Source organism: Zootoca vivipara, chromosome 6 (genome assembly GCF_965207765.1).
Source record: "Zootoca vivipara chromosome 6, rZooViv2.hap1.1, whole genome shotgun sequence".
NCBI classification, from domain to species: Eukaryota; Metazoa; Chordata; class Lepidosauria; order Squamata; family Lacertidae; genus Zootoca; species Zootoca vivipara.
The window spans coordinates 16,598,566-16,618,806 of NC_142589.1; the positions used below are offsets into that span (position 1 = coordinate 16,598,566).

The window sequence follows — 20,241 nt, forward strand, 5'->3', positions numbered from 1 at the left end:
GGAAAAACAAAACAAAAACAAAACTGAGTCGTGTCCCCGATCCAGCCACGTCTCTCGCTGCCTACACCTGAAGTCACATTTGTCATCAGATGCAGGGCATGTGCACATTTGGGGGGGGAGCGGGCCCTGAAAGCAAATTGGGGCTCATTTGGGCCAAATTTGGCCCACAGGCCAGAGGTTCTCTTCCCTGGCTGTTGATAACACCGAATTCTTATGATACAAACCTGCTGACTGGTGATAATCAAGAACACCTTTTAAAGAGAGCAACATGTTGAGCTCAGGGATGGAAGACCTGCTTTGCATGCAGAAATTCCCAGGTTCAATGCCTGGCATCTCCCAGTAGGGCTGGCAATGCCCTTGTCCGAAACCCTGGAGAGTTGTTGCCTGTCAGTGTAGGGAATACAGGGCTGGATGGTCTCATAAGTTCAACACAGCTAAAGGCAGCTTCCTATAGCGCTCAAGCACTGAAAGGATTTTTTTTCTTGCTTTAATCTTTTTGTAAACCGCTTTGAGGTTGCTGCTTTTACAATCAAGTGGTGTACTGTATATGTAGTAAATAAATAAGGTCCGCATGATAAACCTGCATTTCAGCAGCGCGTCTCAATGATGAATGTTCTTTCTTTTCCAAAACACCGGCCACATCGCCTTCTACCCCCGTCCCCCAATAACTTACCCATAACAAAACAGACCAGGATGTAAAAAGAGAATCTCATTCTCAAAAGACTTTGTTTTTTTAATATAAAGATGAATAGATTTTGCATTAAAGAGCAACGGGATTGAGTCCAAGACAAAGGGCAGGAAGAGGAGGATACGAACCGTCCAAGGCTTACAGAGGCTACACAACATCAGCCCCTCCTCACGGCCCAAATCTTAACAATTCTGAAACACAGGAAAGTATGCGTGTGGCAGGAGGGACAGAACCATCAAAAGAGAAACTGCAATTTATTTTCCTGTTCTGAGCTCCCTTCCGCCTTAGAACAAACGTCCAGAGAGCATCGAGAGAGCAAAATCTGCCTTGCAAGCTGCCCCGGACCTTGCTAACTTGTCACGTTGATACATCTGTGATTTACTGGAAGCAGAGATCGGGCACTAGCCCCTCTTGAATGTTACAGGCAGAAGATTCTCAGCCACATTGCAGTGGTGTTCTGGCCCAGCTCTTCCATTTGAGGCTCTTTCCTCTGGGATCCCCCATCGAGCTGGCGTGAAATTTAGTAGTCTCTTTCCACTCGGCCTCTGGGCTCCTGGGCCAGTTCCAGATCATCAGTGTCGTCCATCTCACCTCCATGATCTTCCTGTTATTGGGCAGGGGGGGGGAAGTGCTCAGTTAGTTGTTTGTTTGTTTATTTCTGAGGGGGAATTGGGAAGTGAGACCAGAGATACATCTGCACCAAACATTTATGTATTTATGATTTAAAGGTAAAGGGTAAAGGGGCCCCTGACCATCAGGTCCAGTTGTGTCCAACTCTGGGGTTGCGGCGCTCATCTCACTCTATAGACCGAGGGAGCCGACGTTTGTCCGCAGACAGCTTCCGGGTCATGTGGCCAGCATGACAAAGCTGCTTCTGGCGAACCAGAGCAGCGCACGGAAACGCCGTTTACCTTCCCGCCGGAGCGGTCCCTATTTATCTACTTGCACTTTGATGTGCTTTCGAACTGCTGGGTGGGCAGGAGCTGGGACCAAGCAACAGGAGCTCACCCCATTGCAGGGATTCAAACCGCCGACCTTCTGATCAGCAAGCCCTAGACTAATTTGTATAAAAAAAAACCCCAAAGGAATAGACCAGGCACCCCCAAACTCGGCCCTCCAGATGTTTTGGGACTACAACTCCCATCATCCCTAGCTAACAGGACCAGTGGTCAGGGATGATGGGAGCTGTAGTCCTAAAACATCTGGAGGGCCGAGTTTGGGGGTGCCTGGAATAGACTGTCTGTTCGCTCAGGCTGATGGACCATCTATTCCTGCATCCTGTCCTTGCAGTGGCCAACCAGAGGCCCGTGGGAAGTTTGCAAGCAGTGCATGAGAGCAACAGCCCTCTTCTCACCTGCGATTCCAGACAGCAGAGGTAGGGCGTAGCCATTGTGGCATGCAGCCACTGACAGCCATGAATTCCTCTTAAGTTTCCTATACCCTTTCTCCGCACAGTGCCTATTTTTTATATCCCTTCTACCATCTGCTCCCCTACCCCCACCTACCTCTCCCCCCTAAACGAAAAACCTCCAACGATTATATCCCAAGTCACAGAATAACTGTCAACTTGGAAGTGACCCCAATGGCCATCTAGACCAACCCCCTGCAATGCAGGAATCGCAGCTATAGTACCCCTGGCAGATGACCACCCTGTTAAAAAACCTCCAAGGATTATTGGTGACCTGCCGAGAGCCAAGTGTTCAATTTCAGGCAGTTGCTCGACCTGGGAAGTACGATCAGGTGCACACCTCTGCACAAGTTGGCTCCGCCCCCAAGCTGCCTCTCTAGGAGTTTCTGCTGTGCACCACAAACCGGGCTCAGTCTCAGTGGCCTTTTCTCCACCCCATCACGACAAAATGTGCCCTTTGCAGCCCTGCGAGCCTTCTCCTATTATGGTTTAAGGAAAGGAGCGTGGACTTTGAAAAGCTATTTTAAGCGTCTGGGTGTTGTTTCTTTTCTGTATACATTGTCACTTTGTTCAGAGGCAGGAGGGGAGGGGAGGGGAGGGGAGGGGGGACGTGACTTGGTGAGAAAGACAAAGGAAAACTGTCCTCAAATGAACCTAATCAGTGTCCTTGCATCTCCTGGGGTAGGGATGGAGGAAGGCACCATTTTCCATTCTGCCATGCCGCAGTTTCCGTTCTGCTGTGGTTCATCTTTTGCAAAAAAAGAAAACCCCACTGCGTGCCTCGCTGTCCGCAATGGCAAAATAGCGCAACTTACGTAATTAATGAAGGAAATTATATTGTCCTTGCGTTACTCCAGACTGTTCATTAAGATACAAAAAAGGGAACACAGTGCAAATGGTTGGTGTGTGTGTTTAAAGAACTCCGCATCGTTTGCAGACTGAAAGCAACAACGGCGGATATTGATCGAAATTTGCCGAATTAATTTCTGCCCCAGACATTGAAATGAATAAGGGAACACTGAGGAATTTCCACTTCCATGCTGTTTTCATCAGAATTCTCCAACATCCTCACTCCCGATTCCATATCCCAATTTGCTTAGGCATGGGCGGCTGGGCTTGCTCTCGCTGTTTTTTTTTGCGGCAGGTGGCTGTTTTTTATATGCTAATGGGAGGCAGCTCTGCAAGGGCAGCAGAAGAGGAGCTGAATGTCTTAAGAGAAAAGGAAGGTGGTGAAAGGTTACAACGAAGATGCAAGGAGTAGCCATTGTGGTGCGCAAGCCAGGCATTTCAAATGGTGCAGACTCTAGGACACTTCTGCTTTGCATGCAGAAGATTCCCGGTTCAATCCCTGGCCTCTCTAGTTGTTGTTGTTGTTGTTGTTTTTTAAGGACCTGGTAGCTGGAAAAGATGTCTCAAGGTTCTGGAAACCTAGAGAGCAGCTGCCAGTCAGAGCACACCTGCAAAGCTAGTCTAACCTCAAGCTGACCCCCTTATCTGTCTTCTGTCTCATTTACAACCAGACCTGCATCTCATAACACTATAGCCAGGCAGCATCCAAAGAAGCTGAATGATGGGAGGTTCAGGGTGGGCCAGAGGAAAAGCACATTATTAAGGCATCTGGTTGGCCACTGTGAGAACAGGATGCTGGACTACTAGATGGTCCAGCAGCCACACCCTTCTTCCACTCTTATATAATCCCTGTTTGGGTGCTCGGCAGTAGAGACAGGGTGTGTCAGAGTCATAGAAAGCTCAGTTCTGGGAGACAGAAGAGCTGTTGCTCCTTCAACAGATGTCTGCAATGAAGGCTGCAATCCTAGCCATACCCAGGAGTCAACTTCCTGACAGTAAGAGCTGTTCGGCAGTGGAATTTGCTGCCAAGGAGTGTGGTGGAGTCTCCTTCTTTGGAGGGTCTTTAAGCGGAGGCTTGACAGCCATCTGTCAGGAATGCTTTGATGGTGTTTCCTGCTTGGCAGGGGGTTGGACTGGATGGCCCTTGTGGTCTCTTCCAACTCTATGATTCTATGATTCTACATCACTGAATATCAGCGGGGACGGGTGCTCATTGTGACTGGTAGGGCAGAAGGCAGGGAGCCTAACAGTAGGTGGCGCCAGAGCCAATGACAAGCAGAGCCGACTTAATTTTTGTTTTTCCCCCATCCTTCCTGATAAGTTCTGCAAGGGGCATCAATGAGACGGAGGTGGAGGAGGAAGCTGATGGGCACTGCTGTCACCTGGACTGGTTGTAAGGGAGAAGGCAGGCAGGTGAAACCCCCATTTGCCCCAGTGGGCTGGCCTCCCCTGTAACATGGCAGATTTAATTTGGAATAAACACCCAGAGAAGGCCACTGTTGCTGTTCCTTTTTAAGAGCAGAAAAAGAAAGTCGTGAGAGTGCATGGCAAATATAAAAAATTCAAAAGCCACTTCCTAAGTGCCTTGTATTTGGGGGACAGTGGGGGAAGGAGATTACCTGTCTTTGGGAACAGCAGGGGCGTGCATTTTGGAAAGTAGGTCAGGGAGCTGCCTCGGCTTGTTAGCTGGGCTGATTAATTGGGGTGGAAGAAAAGGACTGCCTGATGCTGCTGCTGCTGCTAGAGAAACACTTTTGCATTTTGTGCAGCTCATGGGCTGGGATGGAGGTGGCACAGCTGGGAATGTAGGAAGCTGCCTTATACCGAGTCAGACCATTGGGATGTCTAGCTCAGTACTGTCTACACTGACTGGCAGCAGCTGTCCGGGGTTTCAGGGGGATGACATTCCCCGCCCCACCTGGAGATGCTGGGGTTGGACGTTCTGCATGCAAAGCAGATGCTCTACTACCAAGCTACAAGCTCTTCGCCTAATACATGTGAAGCTACAGCTGGAATAGCTCACTCAGTAGATCATGAGGCTCTTAATCTTAGGGTTGCAGGTTCGAGTCCCACCTTGGGTAAAAGAGTCCTGCATTGCAGGGGGTTGGACTGGATGATCCTCATGATCCCTTCCAGCTCTTAAGATTCTATGCTTTATACAGAGTCAGGCTATCGGTCCATCTAGCTCAATATTATCTACCCTGACTGGCAGCAGCTTTCCAGGGTTTCAGGTAGGGATCTTTCTCAATCCTCACTGGAGATGCCTGTGATTGAACCTGGGACTGTCCACCCGCAAAGCAAATGGCCCATTGGGGAGCTATGGCTCTTCCCTTAACAACGAAGCAACATTCTAGTCCTCATGGTCGGAAAAAAGGGTGGTTTTAAAAGGAGCATTTGAAGCTGCCTTACATTGAGTCAGCCCATTGGCCCATCTAGCTCAGTATTCTTGTCACTGACTGGGTCTCAAACAGGGTTTCTTCCCGCCCCTGTCTGGGAATTGGACCCAGAACCTTTTGCATGCAGAGCTCCTTGGGAGGAGGGACTGCTTGTTAAACTACTCTGGGAACTGTAGCTCTGTGAGGGAAGCAGGGGACTCCTAATGACTCTCATTCCCCCTTAAACTACAGTTCCCAGGATGCCATGGCTGTTACAAGTGGAATAAGAGTGCGTTAAATGAGGCAGGACATCACCATCATGATATGCCACTGCTGAAAGACTTGTGCTGACTGCCCTTCAGCTACCAGGCTAATTCAAGGGGCTAGTCCCTATGCCGCTTGGGACTAGGATACCTGAACGCTCTGCAGGTGAAGGCCTCCTCCAAGGGATGCCATCTTATCAGGGGGTCCATACCACACACAACACAGGAATGGGGCCTTTTGTGTGGTGGCCCCATCATTTGAAACTCCCTCCCATTAAATAATAGGCAGGCACCGTCTTTGGGGAACCTGCTGAAGTCCTCCCTACTGGAAAGCAAGGCTTTCAAGTAGAGCTCCTTCCCAGCCTGCTCCTGTATTAGAATTGTTCTTAAGATGCTCGACTGCTTGTGTGTTTGCCACCCTGGGCTCCTTCAGGAGAAAGGCAACCGAAATGATCAAGGGGGTGGAGAAACAGAGAGAAGTTGTTTTCTCCCTAGAACTGCCGGACATCCAATGAAGCTGAACGTTGGAAGATTCGGGACAGGAGGCAGTGACAGCTACCAACTTGGATGCCTGGAAAAGGAGACCAGACAATGGAGAAGGCAGGCAGTGGGGGGGGGGTGGCTGGGGGAAGCCCGAGGTTAGTGGGGCACCCTCCACTACTCCTTAGTTAACTGATTAACCAATTGATTACTAAGCAGTGCAATCCCCAGGACTCTTCCAGGAACCTTAAAATACTGAGCTTCCATTATTCTTTTCCCTGACTGGGGCACCTCATTTTCAGTTGGCGCACATCCTGTAACTTCCTGCTGAAATCTGTAACTTTTTAGACCTGCCTTAAATGTAAAAAAAAAAAAGATGACTGGGAATTTTGAACAGCATTAGCATTTTTCTTTAAGGCATATTCTCAAGAGGAGTTTAAGAGAGTTGGGGAGGGACAGAGAAAAGAGAAGAACCTGTGTTTCATACAAGATCTTGCTCCTGGTCTTCCTGATAATCATCCATTGGGTCATCTGCGATTTTCTTTGGTCTACCAGCATCCTGGAAAGGAAAGGGAAGGCACAAAGAGGGTGGGTTTGGTTTTTTTTTTAGGAAATAGTGGATCTGCTCCGAGCCAGCATGGTGTAGTAGTGGTTAAGACTGCTGTCCTAGGACTGGCAAGACTGGGTTGTTGTTACATGAATCTAATGCACCATTGAATCTAATGCACACCTCAATTTTCAAAACCTTGAAACCAAAAAAGGTACTTGCTGGCTCCACTAAATCTAAAGCGCACCCTAATTTTCACAACGTAATTTGGCCAAAAAGTTGCTCATTACATTTGAGTAAATACGGCATTGTTGTTATTTTTTTACTATACTGTATTCCCTTCTCTCTGAAATGCACACAGTAAATATTTTGGATTAAGGAGTTGTCAGGATCCTGCCCAATCATGACTCTGGGGAGAAACTCTTCAGTGGGAGGCAAGAGACACCTTCAGAGAGCCCCACTATAACTGGAAATCAGAGAGAACCACCTACAGTCATTAAGGCAGCCAACAAGGTTGTAGCCAACATTAGTCCTACTCAAGAGCAGACCCACTGAAATTAATCAGCATGACTAACTTAGGTCCCTCCCTCCCTCCCTCCCTCCCTCCCTCCCTCCCTCCCTCCCTCCCTCCCTCCCTCCCTCCCTCCCTTCCTTCCTTCCTTTCTACACACCCACCCACACCCACACCCACACCCACTGTATAAAATATGTACAGAGAGAGAGAAAGTGAGATAGAGAGGGAGAGAGAATTATAAACACAAACCCAATAGAGTCAGTGGTCTGAAAAAAGGATACAGTGGTACCTTGGTTCTCAAATGCCTTGGTACTCAAACAACTTGGAACCCAAACACTGCAAACCCAGAAGAAGGTGTTCCGGTTTGCAAACGTTTTTCGGAAGCCAAATGTTTTCCATTTTGAGCATTACGCTGACGATTTGAGTGCCACACTTCCGTTTTGAGTGTTACACTGAGGTCTGTCTGTTCTTGCTATTTATTTTGTGTTTTTGTGGCTCTTTTTTTTTTGTTTTGTTTTTGTGGCTGTGTGGAACCCAGTTCAGCTACTGATTGATTGTGTGACTGCAGTACATTGTTTATTGCTTTCATTTTATGGATCAATGGTCTCGTTAGATAGTAAAATTCATATTAAATTGCTGGAACGGATTAATCCATTTTGCATTACTTTCTGTGGGGAAGCATGCCTTGGTTTTAGAATGGACTTCTGGAACGGAATAAGTTTGAGAACCAAGGTACCACTGTATTTCCAAAATCATTACATGTGACTAACTTAGATTCAGTAATTTCAAGGCGCAATTCTGGGTAGGCCTTGCTTTGATAACAAGCATCTAGTCCGCATGAATATGTCGCCTGGGCCTCTCAAAAACCTCCAACTATACCCTAACCACAGGTAGGCAAACTAAGGCCATTTGGCCCGGATCCGGCCCAATCGCCTTCTAAATCCAGCCCGCAGACAGTCTGGGAATCAGCGTATTTTTACATGAGTAGAATGCGTGCTTTTATTTAAAATGCATCTCTGGGTTATTTTGGGGGCATAGGAATTCCTTCATATATATTTTTCAAGATATAGTCCAGTCCTCCAGAAGGTCTGAGGGTCAGTGGACCAGCCCCCTGCTGACCCCTGCCCTAAGCCCTAGTTTGCTGACCCCTGCCCTAAGCCCTACAGTGACCCCTGAGTAGCATCAGACCCTAGGAAGGCCAGAGATGGCATAGGATTGCAAGGAAAGGCCTATTCAGGTGTCAGAAAAGGTCCCCCTCTCTCACACACTCACACACATAATTCTTCCTTCCTTTCTCTTTCTCTGTCCCCCTCTCCCTCCCTCCGCACCCTACACATTTCAAGCTAGTTCCAAAAACACTCAGCACTCAGATCCACCCGAGTCTACAGCCAAACCCATCTAGAGAGGGCCACACTTTCTGCTCAGATGCCACTACGTGAGTGTAGTTTTTAACCGAGCCTGCCTACCTACCTACCAATTTTTGTTTTAGATTTTGACAGGTAAAATGCAGCCTTGGAGACACAGAGAAGGCTTGGCAGCTTGTCAAAACAAGGTAGGGGATCTCGTCTCTCGGATAATAACCCACAGGCAAGTGAGGGGAAGGAAGAGGAAGGTCTGAGAGCCTGAACAAACAGTTGCTTGCTCTGTTGGAGGAGCCCGACCAGCGCCAGCAGCTTTAAAGGGTATCAGATGGGAACAGCTCTGCTGAGTTCCCGTAACACCTTCCAGGCCAGAAATCAGGGGCAGAAGGATCTTTTTCAGCAGGAGGCACACATTTCGTTCTGGGCAACCTTCAGTTGAACATAAGAGTCTGCCAATGGCCCATCTAGTCCAGCATCCTGTTCTCACAGAGGCCAACCAGAAGCCTGCGGGAAATGTTCTTATTCACAACGCATCGTTAAGATTAACCACGGTTTATCAGGTCTCTGCACCACGGCAGTTGATCGAAAACAGAACGACAAAACTTCCAAGCTCATCTTTGCGGCTGTGCTGGAGAAAAGAGCAGGAGGTGGAGCTCAAGGGCTGCTGAGGTGCATCTCCCACCCAAACAAACCATGGTTTACTGTGTTGTCATCTAAGCTGCCTCTAGTTCCAGACGCTATTTACAGCTCCAGGGTCAAACTCCAAACAAGAAACAAAAGGTTTACCTTCTGGATCTTTCCCTTTGTTGCATCTTTAGCTGGCCCGTTGGTGCTGCCAAGTTGAACGGCCTGACCTAGTTTCTCTTCAAAGTCTGGGCGTTCCAGCTCTGCCTCCTCGAACTCATCTTCCCCTTGATTGTTGGGGTCCTTGGCAGGGTCAGCATCAGGCACCTGAGCAGGAAAGCAAAGAATGAGGGACCCACACAGAGTTGTCTCCAACGCTAGTCCTATTCAGTTAAACTGTGGAACGCACTCCCGCAGGAAGCAGTGTTGGCACCAACTCGGATGACTTTTAAAGAGGACGGGACAAACTCATGGAGGTGGTGGCTCTGCTCTGCCTTCACAGTCGGAAGCAGTAATGCTTCTGAATGCCAGGAGGGCAGAGTGCTTTTGTGCTTGGGTGTGGAATTCCCTTTGCAGCATCTGCTTGGCCACTGTGAGAACAGGATGCTGGACTAGATGTGAGGTGGGTGGGGCTGAGAGACTTCAGAAAAGTGTGACTAGCCCAAGGTCACCCAGCAGCTGCATGTGGAGGAGTGGAGACGCGAACCCGGTTCCCCAGATTATGAGTCTACCGGTCTTAACTACTACACCACACTATAATGAATTGAAAAAAATGTTTAAAATAACTTTTATTTTAAAAAACCAGAGGCTTTTCTATACTGACTGGAAAGCTGATGAACCAAGAAGACCAAAACTTTAACAAAGAATGGGGGAAATTTATAATTTACCTTGGAGACCACTGTAAGCAGATGAAAATGAAAACATTAACAGGATTGCAATAACACTCGTAATGTAGCAAGTACTATGGAGATAACGGATTTATTTAAAATATGGACTATTGAAAAAGATGCAGCAGAAAAGGTTTAATAATAGGACAGAGGGGAAGGTGGGAAGTCCAGAGATTCGGAGGAATCTCCAAATGTGTATGTGTATTGTTATAACTTTATACTTTTAAAATCAAATAAAATTTATTTCAAAAAAATAATATATGGAGATATGCAACGAAGGTGCCAGGCGAGCTTCCCTGGGGAGAGCATTCCACAAGTGGGGTGCCACCACATGTTGTTTCCCGACTATGTAAAAATCCCAGTTTCCTCTCTTCTTACCATTGGTTCCTGGATGATTGCATCCTTCTGGGGCTGAGAATTGCCTCCTTTCTCAATCATGCCAGCATCTGAACAAAAGTTTAAAAAAAGGTGAAAGTGTCAAACCTCTTAACAATGACTGTCTCCAGTCCAGCCAGCTCCTGTATGTGGAGGAACCATCCATCTTGTTTGTTGCCCTGTACCTGACAAAACACCGTCTCTTCAGGTGGTGTGGGTTCAAATCCCACTTCTCCCAATTGCACTTTGTAAGACTGATTGCAGCATCAAGCAGATAAATTTTTGTGCTGCTTCTAAAAACCTGCGACCCCAAAACCAATGGGAGCAGCACAACCCCCAAAGTGGCAGGATCCCTGCCCCAAAGAATATACAATCTCAAGTTCAACAGTAGGGAAGGGCAAAGTGTATTTCAGCTTCTCTTGGTTTCTCACTTTTCCAATCTCGTATTTTGTTTTTTATAAATGTATTTATATATATATATTTTCCAGCAAAACCTACAATTTTAAAAACCCAGTAAAGAACAAATTAAGAAATATGGCTCTTGTATTACTTTTCCCCCCTGTTATGTGTCCAGTTGCTGAAGAACAAGAACTCGGAGGAGGATTCTTTCCACAGGTGTTAATATTTAAATTAGTACAATATATATACTAATTGGTGGCTTCATCCTAGAAGCATCCTTTGAGGGTTGTTGTTTGTTTTATACAATCAAGCAGTGTGTAAATCTTATGAAATGAAATAAAATAAATCATGTCTGTGTGCTGGTTCCAATTCCTTTTAGAAAGGCAGGGGGATTAAATTCGGAGCACCTCCCAGGGTGAGGTGAGTCTGTCTCCCTCATTATTAACACTCAGCAGAGATTTTTAAAGGAGCATTCCTGTTCACCCAGGCATTTGATGACGGAGAGAGACTGTTCCCAGCAACCTTGGAAATTATTTATTAGCTATGCTTGTTAGGACACCAGAAATGTAATATGGATGATTGGCTTCCCAAATTGACCAGACGAAATCTCAGGCAGTTGTACATATTATAAAACAGATTTATTAAAACATTTATTGCAATAAATGGTGGCAGTGAGAATGAGTTTCTCATTCTGCCCGACCCATGGGCATACACAGAGTGCTTTTATACCTTTTTGACAGAGTGAAGGCCAGCCTTTCTGCAGTACTTCATCAACCAATCAAGAGAGAGCACCCCAAGATGCAAAGTCATTTACCTAACTCCACTAAGTGGCGTTATGTACCTGGTACTTTCATACACGTGTAACTGCGGTTTTGTGGCAGGGCTACATCCTCTGACAGTGGGTTGAAACAGGCCCTGTCTAGTTTGCTAGAATTTCTCAGAAGTGCTGTGTGTGGTTAGATCTTTGCATTAGATGTGCAAACATGCTGTGCCTGTGTGCAAAGTGCTGTCTGGTTTACTTATCAGAGACAGAGAGATTTTGAAAATGGAGTTCCTCTGGCTACTTTAGGGCCTGTGTGGCCTGACCAGGATTATTCTGGCCCTGGTCATTGCCACCCTATATGCTAAAACATGACCATTGTTTTTCTTTCTTCTGTTTTTTAAAAAACAGATGTTTGGAATGCTTTTCAATAGGTTTTTTATTTTATTTTAATGGCACTGTTTCTCTACTTTGAGTTGGCTCCATTGGGAGGAAGGACAGCCTAGAAATGTAATAAATAATAATATTAATTCACATGCTTTTCGGCCGGGGTGGGGTGGCAGGGGTTTTCCTTCAGGTGAGAGCAGGACTTGCAAGGTATCCATGGAAACCACCCAGCCGCAGAGCCAGTGAAGATGGCTGCTTGTGGGCCTACCGATGCTGTGGCAGGATGGAGCGCAGCATGGATGCTCCCTCCATTGTCATGGCAACAAGTACCTTTCGTTCAGGGAAGTGGAGGGGACGGCATGATGGGAAGATCCCAGGGGGGAACCAATGGAGTCCCTGGCCCTGCCAGTTAGTTACTGGGCCCCTGGCAGACAAACAACCTCCCCGCCCAGCTTTTTCCACATCGCTTCCATGATTATTGTATTTCTACGGAGATTTGTACAAGGCACAATGCCAAACCCACACAAATGACCCCCATTATCCTAAAGGATCTCTCTCACACACACACATGTGCTTTGAGTTCTGAATGTTTTTTTTTGTTGGCTGTTGTTGTTTTTTAACGGCCTTTAAGTGATTTCATTTTCAGTTTTAACATTTTGATATTTGCTGCGCTGGGCTCCTTTGGGAAGGAGGGCAGGATAGGAACTGGAATGAATGAATGAATGCTTTCTGGCTCTCCTGCTTTTGTTCCACACAAAAGATGTCTGTCTGTGTGTGTGTGTGTGTGTGTGTGTGTGTGTGTGTGTGTATCTAGTGGCTGGACAAGACTTTATATCGGAGATACAGAGATACAGTTGGACCACAGATCCCACCATCCCTGACTACTGGCCAGACATTCTGGTACTGGTGGGGGTTTGGCAAAACTGGAGGGCCACAGATTGCCCATCTTTGTATTTTATTTAGAGGAGTTCATTTCCCACTCCCTGCTCACCACCCCAAATCATGCATGTGCAGAAGGCTGCGCCTTGTGACATCACGTAGAGCAATCCCAGAATCCTCCTCTGCCCGCCCACCATAACAGCCCCCTTAAGATCACAGCGAGTTCCGGAACCCATACCCATATGGAGTTCCTCGTCATCCGTTCCTCCTTTTCTGTCTTCCCAACTGGCTCGCTGCTTCCCCGCCCCTCTCTGTGGATTGGCCAGCGCTTGATTGACGCCGGCTATTGCTTGCTCTTGCCCGGGTCGGCCGCCCAGGTGGAGGCTTTGTGGGTAACGCGGAGCCTGTTCTTCATCCACCTGAGCATTGACCTTGTTGACTATGTCTTGCCAGCTGCAGAAGAAAGAAAGAAAGAAAGAAAGAAAGAAAGAAAGAAAGAAAGAAAGAAAGAAAGAAAGAGAAAGTCAGAAGAATTTCTCAGGAATTGCCTCTTCCACCTTTTCATAAAGTTGGAACAGGGACACATAGCAAGGTGCCTTATACTGAGGCCCCATCTGCACTATAGATTTAAAGCAGGATCATACCACTTTAAACCATCATGGCTTCCCCCAGTGAATCCTAGGAATGACAGCTTGTTCAGGGCACTGAGAGTTGTTAAGAGACACCTATTCACAGAGCTACCATTCCCAGAGTTTGCTGGGAAGAGGGACTGACGGTTAAACCACACAGATAATTTTGCCCTCCATTTTTTTTATTAAAAAAACCTTACAATCAGTCAGGGATGATGGGGATTTCTAGTCCAACAACAACACCCAGAGGGGACCAGGTTGGGGAAGGCTGAGCAGTGCTCTGTGAAAGTGATGGCCGTTGTGGAGAAAATTGATGTCCCTATGGTTCTTTTCCAGCCTTTGCCTGAGCTTTGGGAAGAGAGAGAGAGAGAGAGCCAAATATATTCTTATCCTCCTCGGCTTCCACTTATCACCTGCTGTTTTCATATTTCCATATAACCTTGAAGAAAAACAACACCTACTTAGCTTGGACTTCTCCCACAGAGTCTGATGGATTACTGAATAATTAGAGGCAAGCATAAGGAAGGAGCCTTCGAATAAACAGCTTAAGGCCTCCTTAATGAGAAGAGCTGAGCAGGCCATGTTACCAAAAGACCAGAAGCTTGCAACACCCTGTGCAGATTGTCGGCCTTTTATACTTAAGCAGAAACACCCACGCAACATTCTCGAACAAGTTCTGGTTGCCTCATCCCGAAAAGGATATCGCAGAGTCAGAAAAAGGGCAACCAAAATGCTGATGGGGTGGAGCAACTCCCTATGAGGACAGGTTACAACATTTGGGGTTTTTAAGATCAGAGAAAAGGCGATGTGATGTGATGGAAGCAGATGAAATGATGCCTGGGCATGGAGAAAGTAGACAGGGAAAAGTTTTCCTTTGGTCTCTTATTAACACTGGAAGAGGTGAACAGCCAATTAAACGGAAGGTTGGAAGATTCAGGATAGACAAAGAGCTTTTCACACAGTGTGCAAGTTCAGTTCTGGGATTCATTCCAATGGAAGGCAGCGACGGCCACCAACCTGGATGGCTTTAAAAGAAAATTATGCAAATTCACAAAGGATAAGGCTAGCAGTGGTTACTAGCCATCATGGCTCTACTCTGCCTTCAAGGACAGAGGCAGAAAGTTTTTGAATACTAGCTGCTGGAAAATGCAGGAGTGCAACATTCGCAGTTGCACTCAAATCCTGCTCGAGGGCTTCCCATTGCCACCTAGTAGGCCACTGTGAGAACAGGATCCTGGAGTAGTTGGCTTATCGACCTGATCCGGTAAGACTTCTTAAGGATGATGTCTTGGACTGGTTGGACACAGAGGAATGGTGGGAGGAACCAGCTGGGGAACGCCCAACGGAAGAAGGCTCAGAGCTCAGGGATTGGTGGTAGGACAACGATGAGTTGTCAGAGGGAGATGACTGGGGAGAGGTGGTGTCGGAAGCTGAAGAGGTAACAGGACTTTGGGAGCTGGGAGAGTCCGTGGCAGAGGGAAGTCCAAAATCAGAGTCAGAAGCTGAAGCAGGGGGGCGGGAGGAGAGAGGCCAAGAGGCAGAGATGAGTCAGGCTAGAGAAGAGTCATGAGTGTCTCCCGCTCCTGCTGCGACAAGCTCCCCTCCCCTCTGATCTCCCAGAACTAGAAGAGGCATGAAATGGGTGGAGGAGAGACTGGCGACACATAGGCACAGTCTCTGATTGCTTGTGGGGGAAACCCTGCGGAGGAAGGGACTTAGGCAGCTGTGGGGAGGCGGGGACTTTCAGTCTCAGCAACGGATTCATGGAGGAAGACCTACCAGGGATGAGCTGTGCTCATTAGGCCTGACACTCCTGTGTCGATCATGTTCTTGCTGATAAAGAGTTAAGTCCAACTTGCACTGTGTGGTTTACTGCTGGCTCAGTCCTGACAGGGGGTGTGACCGTGAACCCCAACCCACAAAGGCTACAAACCTCTGCACGGCGTGATCCCGCTGGCTCCCCACAGAGGGCTGCTTTTTCACATCCTGGGCTTCCTCTGAGGCGGGATCGAGTCTGAAGCTGTTTGCCATGGCTTCAGAATGAACGTTTTCCTCACTCTCCCCCGGCATGCTCTGAGCAGCTTTTTGATCCTACCGAGGAAAAAAAAAGCGACAGGGGGACACATACCCTTAAAACAGAACTGGAGAGACAGTGTGGTAGAGTGGCTAGAATGCGATGACTAGGCCTGGGGAGACCCAGTGGAAGAATATTTTGAGGGGAGAAAGGACACTTCCACATAACAATTCACTGTGGATTCGGGGCTATTCCTGAACGCCAAAACAAGCATCGCTGGCTGATTCCTAGGCTGCTTTTAAAGGCATATCTTTTCACCTCAGATTTTATTCCAGATTTACCATTTCCTATGGGTTGTTTCCTCCCTTCTTTTTCCTTAATGGATTTTCCATAGAAAATCACACTGCCAGAGTGGGAGATATGGGAAGCAGGGTTCGTTCCAGCAGCTTTGACAATAACCAGCTCCATCAAGCCACCTTCTAGCCTTGACTGTTTGTACACCAGCTGCCATAAGAACTACTGTTTAAGAGTTAGTGCCTGAGTTTGCTTCTTCCCTCTTTGCTCCCTGTCCCTTTTACCTTGAGTTTCGTGGGTGTTGTTGTTTTTAGATTGCTAAGTCTGCGAGCAGGGACTGCCTTGCTTCAAATGGATTACATGTAAGCCTCTCGGGAAGCTTTGGGGTACAAATGCTCTCAATCAATGCAAATTGGAAAGTTGAAGGGGGATAATATGGGGCGGTGCTTTGATGAAGACAGCATTGTGTGAATGTTGCATTTAAAAAAATGCATGAATGAGCAGCCGTAAGTCCACTATAAACTGTCATGTGGACTAGTCCCAATTCTCCCCCAGCAGAATGGGTACGCTGAGCCTAAATATTGATTCATTCATTCCATTTATAGCCCATCTTTTCCCACCAAGGAGCTTAAGGTGGTATTTGTGATTCTCCCTCTTCCCATTTTATCCTCACAACAACCCTGCAAGGTAGGTTAAGCAGAGAGACAGGGACTGGCCCAAGGTCACCCAGCACCTGAGTGGAGGATTTGAATTTGGCTGAACCAATTCCTAGCCCAACGCTCTAACCACTGCACCACCCTGGACCTACAAAGTAGCACTATTATTGGGTAGTCCTACTCAGAGCAAACCCATCAGAGTAAACAGATATGAAGTCTGTTGATTTCAATGGGGTCCACTCTTGAGTAGAACTGAGCTGGAGGCAACTGAGTATTCTTACCTGGTTCCCATTCTGCACGCTATTCACCATCCTCGTGAAGCGGACTATAGGGTTGTCCCTTTGCCCCGCCTGAGGCCAGGCCGGAGGCGCCAGGTGGGCTTCGTGGGGCGGGGCCACCTGGCCAAATGGCACGTTGCCCTGAGGCCTGCCGTTGCCTTGTGAAGCCTGGCCTTCATGCAAGATTGCTTCTCCCTGCTGTTTGACGCTAGAGGCCGGAGCAACAGGAGAACTCCCTGCTGGAACTGCAGCTTGCCCCACGGGACTCAGGGGTGGTTTTGCTTCATTGCCTAGTGAGGCCTAGATGGAGGAAAAAGCCCAGGAAAGACAAGCTTAGACAGGAAGAGGTTCCCCAGAAACTGCACTTCATCCAGAACAAGTGGGACCTGCAACAAAATGTTGCATTATGGAGTGCTTTCTGCCAGTCTGTGAGTCGTGCCCTTATCTAGAACATGCCATTCCGTTCCCCTTCCTTGGTTTTTTCAGCATTCCATGCTCACTGAGCATGCTCTGCCTTCGCTGGGCATTTTCCCTTTTGACACCCCATTCCCAGAGATAATAACGATGACAATTCAAAAATTGGGATTCCTCTAGGCCTGCGGATACTACGGTATCTCCCTATGGCATTTGCATAGTGCCAGTCTGCCTACATGAGAATCCACCCTCGGTGAATGAGTTTGATATTGGTAAACGGCAGGGGTGGGGAACCTGAGGAGCACACTCCCTTCCAGGGGCCACTTGCCAGCTGCAGGCAAGTCAACTAATCTGAATGTCACCTCTCTACAGTAGCTCTGTTTCTACAAACACTCTTCCACCCCTATTCATGCAGACAAGCAAGACACAGAATGAGTGCAAGAGCACATTCCAGACCAGCAAAGGCAGGTGTGGCCTGCAGAGAGGAGGTGTCGCCTGGAGAGGGTCTCGAGGGCCAGGCAGAGAGGCCTCGAGGGCCACATTTACCCACTTGGACTACTGCAACGCACTCTACATGGGGCTACCTTAGAAGGTGACCCGGAAACTACAACTAATCCAGAATGCGGCAGAATGCGACTAGGGAGTGGCCACCGAGACCATATCACACCGGTCCTGCAAGGTCTACATTGGCTCCCAGTATGTTTCTGAGCACAATTCAAAGTGTTGGTGCTGACCTTTAAAGTCCTAAATGGCCTCAGCCCAGTATACCTGAAGGAGCATTGCCACCCCCATCATTCTGACCGGACACTGAGGTCCAGCGCCGAGGGCCTTCTGGCAGTACCCTGACTGTGAGAAGTGAGTTTACAGGGAACTAGGCAGAGGGGCTGTGGAACGCCCTCCCATCAGATGTCAAGGAAATAAACAACTATCTGACTTTTAGAAGATGTCTGAAGGCAACCCTGTTTAGGGAAGTTTTCAATGTTTGATCGTGTTTTTAATATTCTGTTGGGAGCTGCCCAGAGTGTCTGGGGAAACCCAGCCAGATGGGCAGGGTATAAATATATTTATTATTATTATTATTAATTATTAATTATTATTATTAAAATTATTATTATTACTACTACCCTACTTGAGTGTGAAGCTCTTTCCTCTGGGTCTAAGGTGGACATCCCCAAACTGTGGCCCTCCAGATGTTTTGGCCTACAACTCCCATGATCCCGAGCTAACAGGACCAGTGGTCAGGGAAGGTGGGAATTGTAGTTCAAAACATCTGGAGGGCCGAAGTTTGGGGATGCCTGGTCTAAGGTTTGGAGAGTGAGAGAGGAGGGAGAGGGACATCCAGACATCCTACCTTTGGCCTAACAATCTGCAACATGCCAAGTCCTGGTCCCGGGGGCTGCTCATTCTTCAGCTGTGCTTTGGCCCCAACCACTTCCTTAAAGCTCGGCATCTTTTGAAGGGTCTCCTTGAGCTGCCTGAACTCTTCCATCTGGACCTGGAGGCAGACCAGAGAAGAAAGGGCCCCAAAGGAGTTAGAACAATTGCTTTTGGGCAGAAGAGACCATCCGTTTCTCTCCAGCGAGGACGTTTTCAGCAAAGGCTCTTCTGGGCAGGTCTATCAAAGCAGGAATCAGGACCCTGGACAGCTCCCTATTCAATTCATCATCTTCACAAGATGCTGATCAGCAGTGGGGATGGGGGGCATGGGGGAAGGAAGGCATGCACCCCATAAACAGAGAGGTCATGCCTCCTTTGACCCCCACATTTCTGAACACCTGTATATACAGGTGAAACTTGGAAAATTTGAATATTGTCGAAAAGTGCATTTATTTCAGTAATGCAACTTATTATTTATTATTTTTCTTTTAATTTTTACAAATGCTTTCTTTTGGAAATTCCACAGTAATAAAACAAATAGTTACAATAATACAAAAATAAACATCGCTATTATATTTCATTAATTACATGCCATTTATAATTGACCCACCTAATGACAAATAATTACAATTACAACAAACAAGGAGAAGGGGACGACAGAGGACGAGATAGCTGGACTTGAAGCTACAAACATGAGTTTGACCAAACTGCGGGAGGCAGTGGAAGACAGGAGTGCCTGGCGTGCTATGGTCCATGGGGTCACGAAGAGTTGGACACGACTAAACAACTAAACAACAACACAACAAATAAAGGCTTGACATATCTTGCTTTGCATGTCATACTGTATCTCATATACAGTATTGGTTTCACCTTTTAAGTTGCATTACTGAAATAAATGCACTTTTCGATGATATTCTAATTTTCCGAGTTTCACCTGTACTTTGCCTCTTCTCTGCCCCTCTCCCCAATTTTTTCCCCTTGTGCCATCAGGAAAAAAGGGGGAAGTGGGCTGTTTACAATCACCGGTAACTTGTATGAACACTTCACCCTCGAAAAAATTCCAAAAGATGGGGCACCGTCTTCACAACGAAAGAGGCTGTAATGTCAAGGAGGCCACTGTGGCTGAGCGCTATGAATCACTGAGTGAATATGTATATTCCATCTATATCCCAGCTTTTCCTCCAAGGGTAGCAAGATGGTGTGTGTTGCTTTCTCGCTCCCTATTTTATACTCCCAACGGCCCAGTGAGGTAGGTTAGAGTGAGACAGTGAGCAGTTCAAGTTTACTCACTGAGCTTCATGGCCAAGTGGGGATTTGAACCCTCCCTGCTCACATCCTGGTCCAGTGCTCTAACCACTGCACCGCACTGCCCACCCCCAGAGCCTACCTGAGCACTGAGAAGCTGCGAGTGAACATCCTGGTGGGCTTTGCGAAGCAACTTGCTCTCCTCCCTGAGCTTGTAAACTGTGTCTGCGGGGGGGGGGGGGAGATAAATGACAATAATTGCATGTTGCTCCAGTTAAATAACAATATTTAGGTTTCCAAGCTAATTGCAGAGTTGCAATTATGGCAGTTGGTTTATCAATCACCTTCGCAAGGCGATTTACACATAAAATAGCTAAAAGCAACAAAAGCAACAGGTACATTTTAAAGGAAAATCCTAACAGATGGACACTTGTGGCAAAGACTCGTTTATTCAGCCGGGAGAGCCTGCTGGAGCAAAAAAGTGCAGAGAGTGGACATCGGTTGTATTTTGACAAGGACGCTATTCTGTAGAACAAGG

At 47.3% G+C, this 20,241-nt stretch overlaps 1 protein-coding gene across 3 annotated transcripts in view; it reads right to left on the bottom strand.

The window, feature by feature from the left end:
- Positions 1 to 707: 707 nt before the first annotated feature.
- LOC118087288 (uncharacterized) overlaps positions 708 to 20,241 on the bottom strand; it is a 40,788-nt gene continuing 21,254 nt past the window's right edge. For 2 of the 3 annotated variants that reach the window (XM_088671652.1, XM_060276197.2), the window contains exons 6-14: positions 19,846 to 19,928; positions 18,433 to 18,576; positions 16,671 to 16,967; positions 15,359 to 15,516; positions 13,035 to 13,249; positions 10,375 to 10,442; positions 9,272 to 9,436; positions 6,551 to 6,622; positions 708 to 1,292 (exon numbers count right to left, since the gene is read on the bottom strand). In XM_088671652.1, coding sequence (XP_088527778.1) covers positions 1,209 to 1,292; positions 6,551 to 6,622; positions 9,272 to 9,436; positions 10,375 to 10,442; positions 13,035 to 13,249; positions 15,359 to 15,516; positions 16,671 to 16,967; positions 18,433 to 18,576; positions 19,846 to 19,928 — 1,286 coding nt within the window. In that variant the 3' untranslated portion in view covers positions 708 to 1,208. Of the gene's footprint in view, positions 1,293 to 6,537; positions 6,623 to 9,271; positions 9,437 to 10,374; positions 10,443 to 13,034; positions 13,250 to 15,358; positions 15,517 to 16,670; positions 16,968 to 18,432; positions 18,577 to 19,845; positions 19,929 to 20,241 lie in introns of all 3 variants that reach the window. The other variant, XM_060276196.2, reaches the window with a different exon arrangement.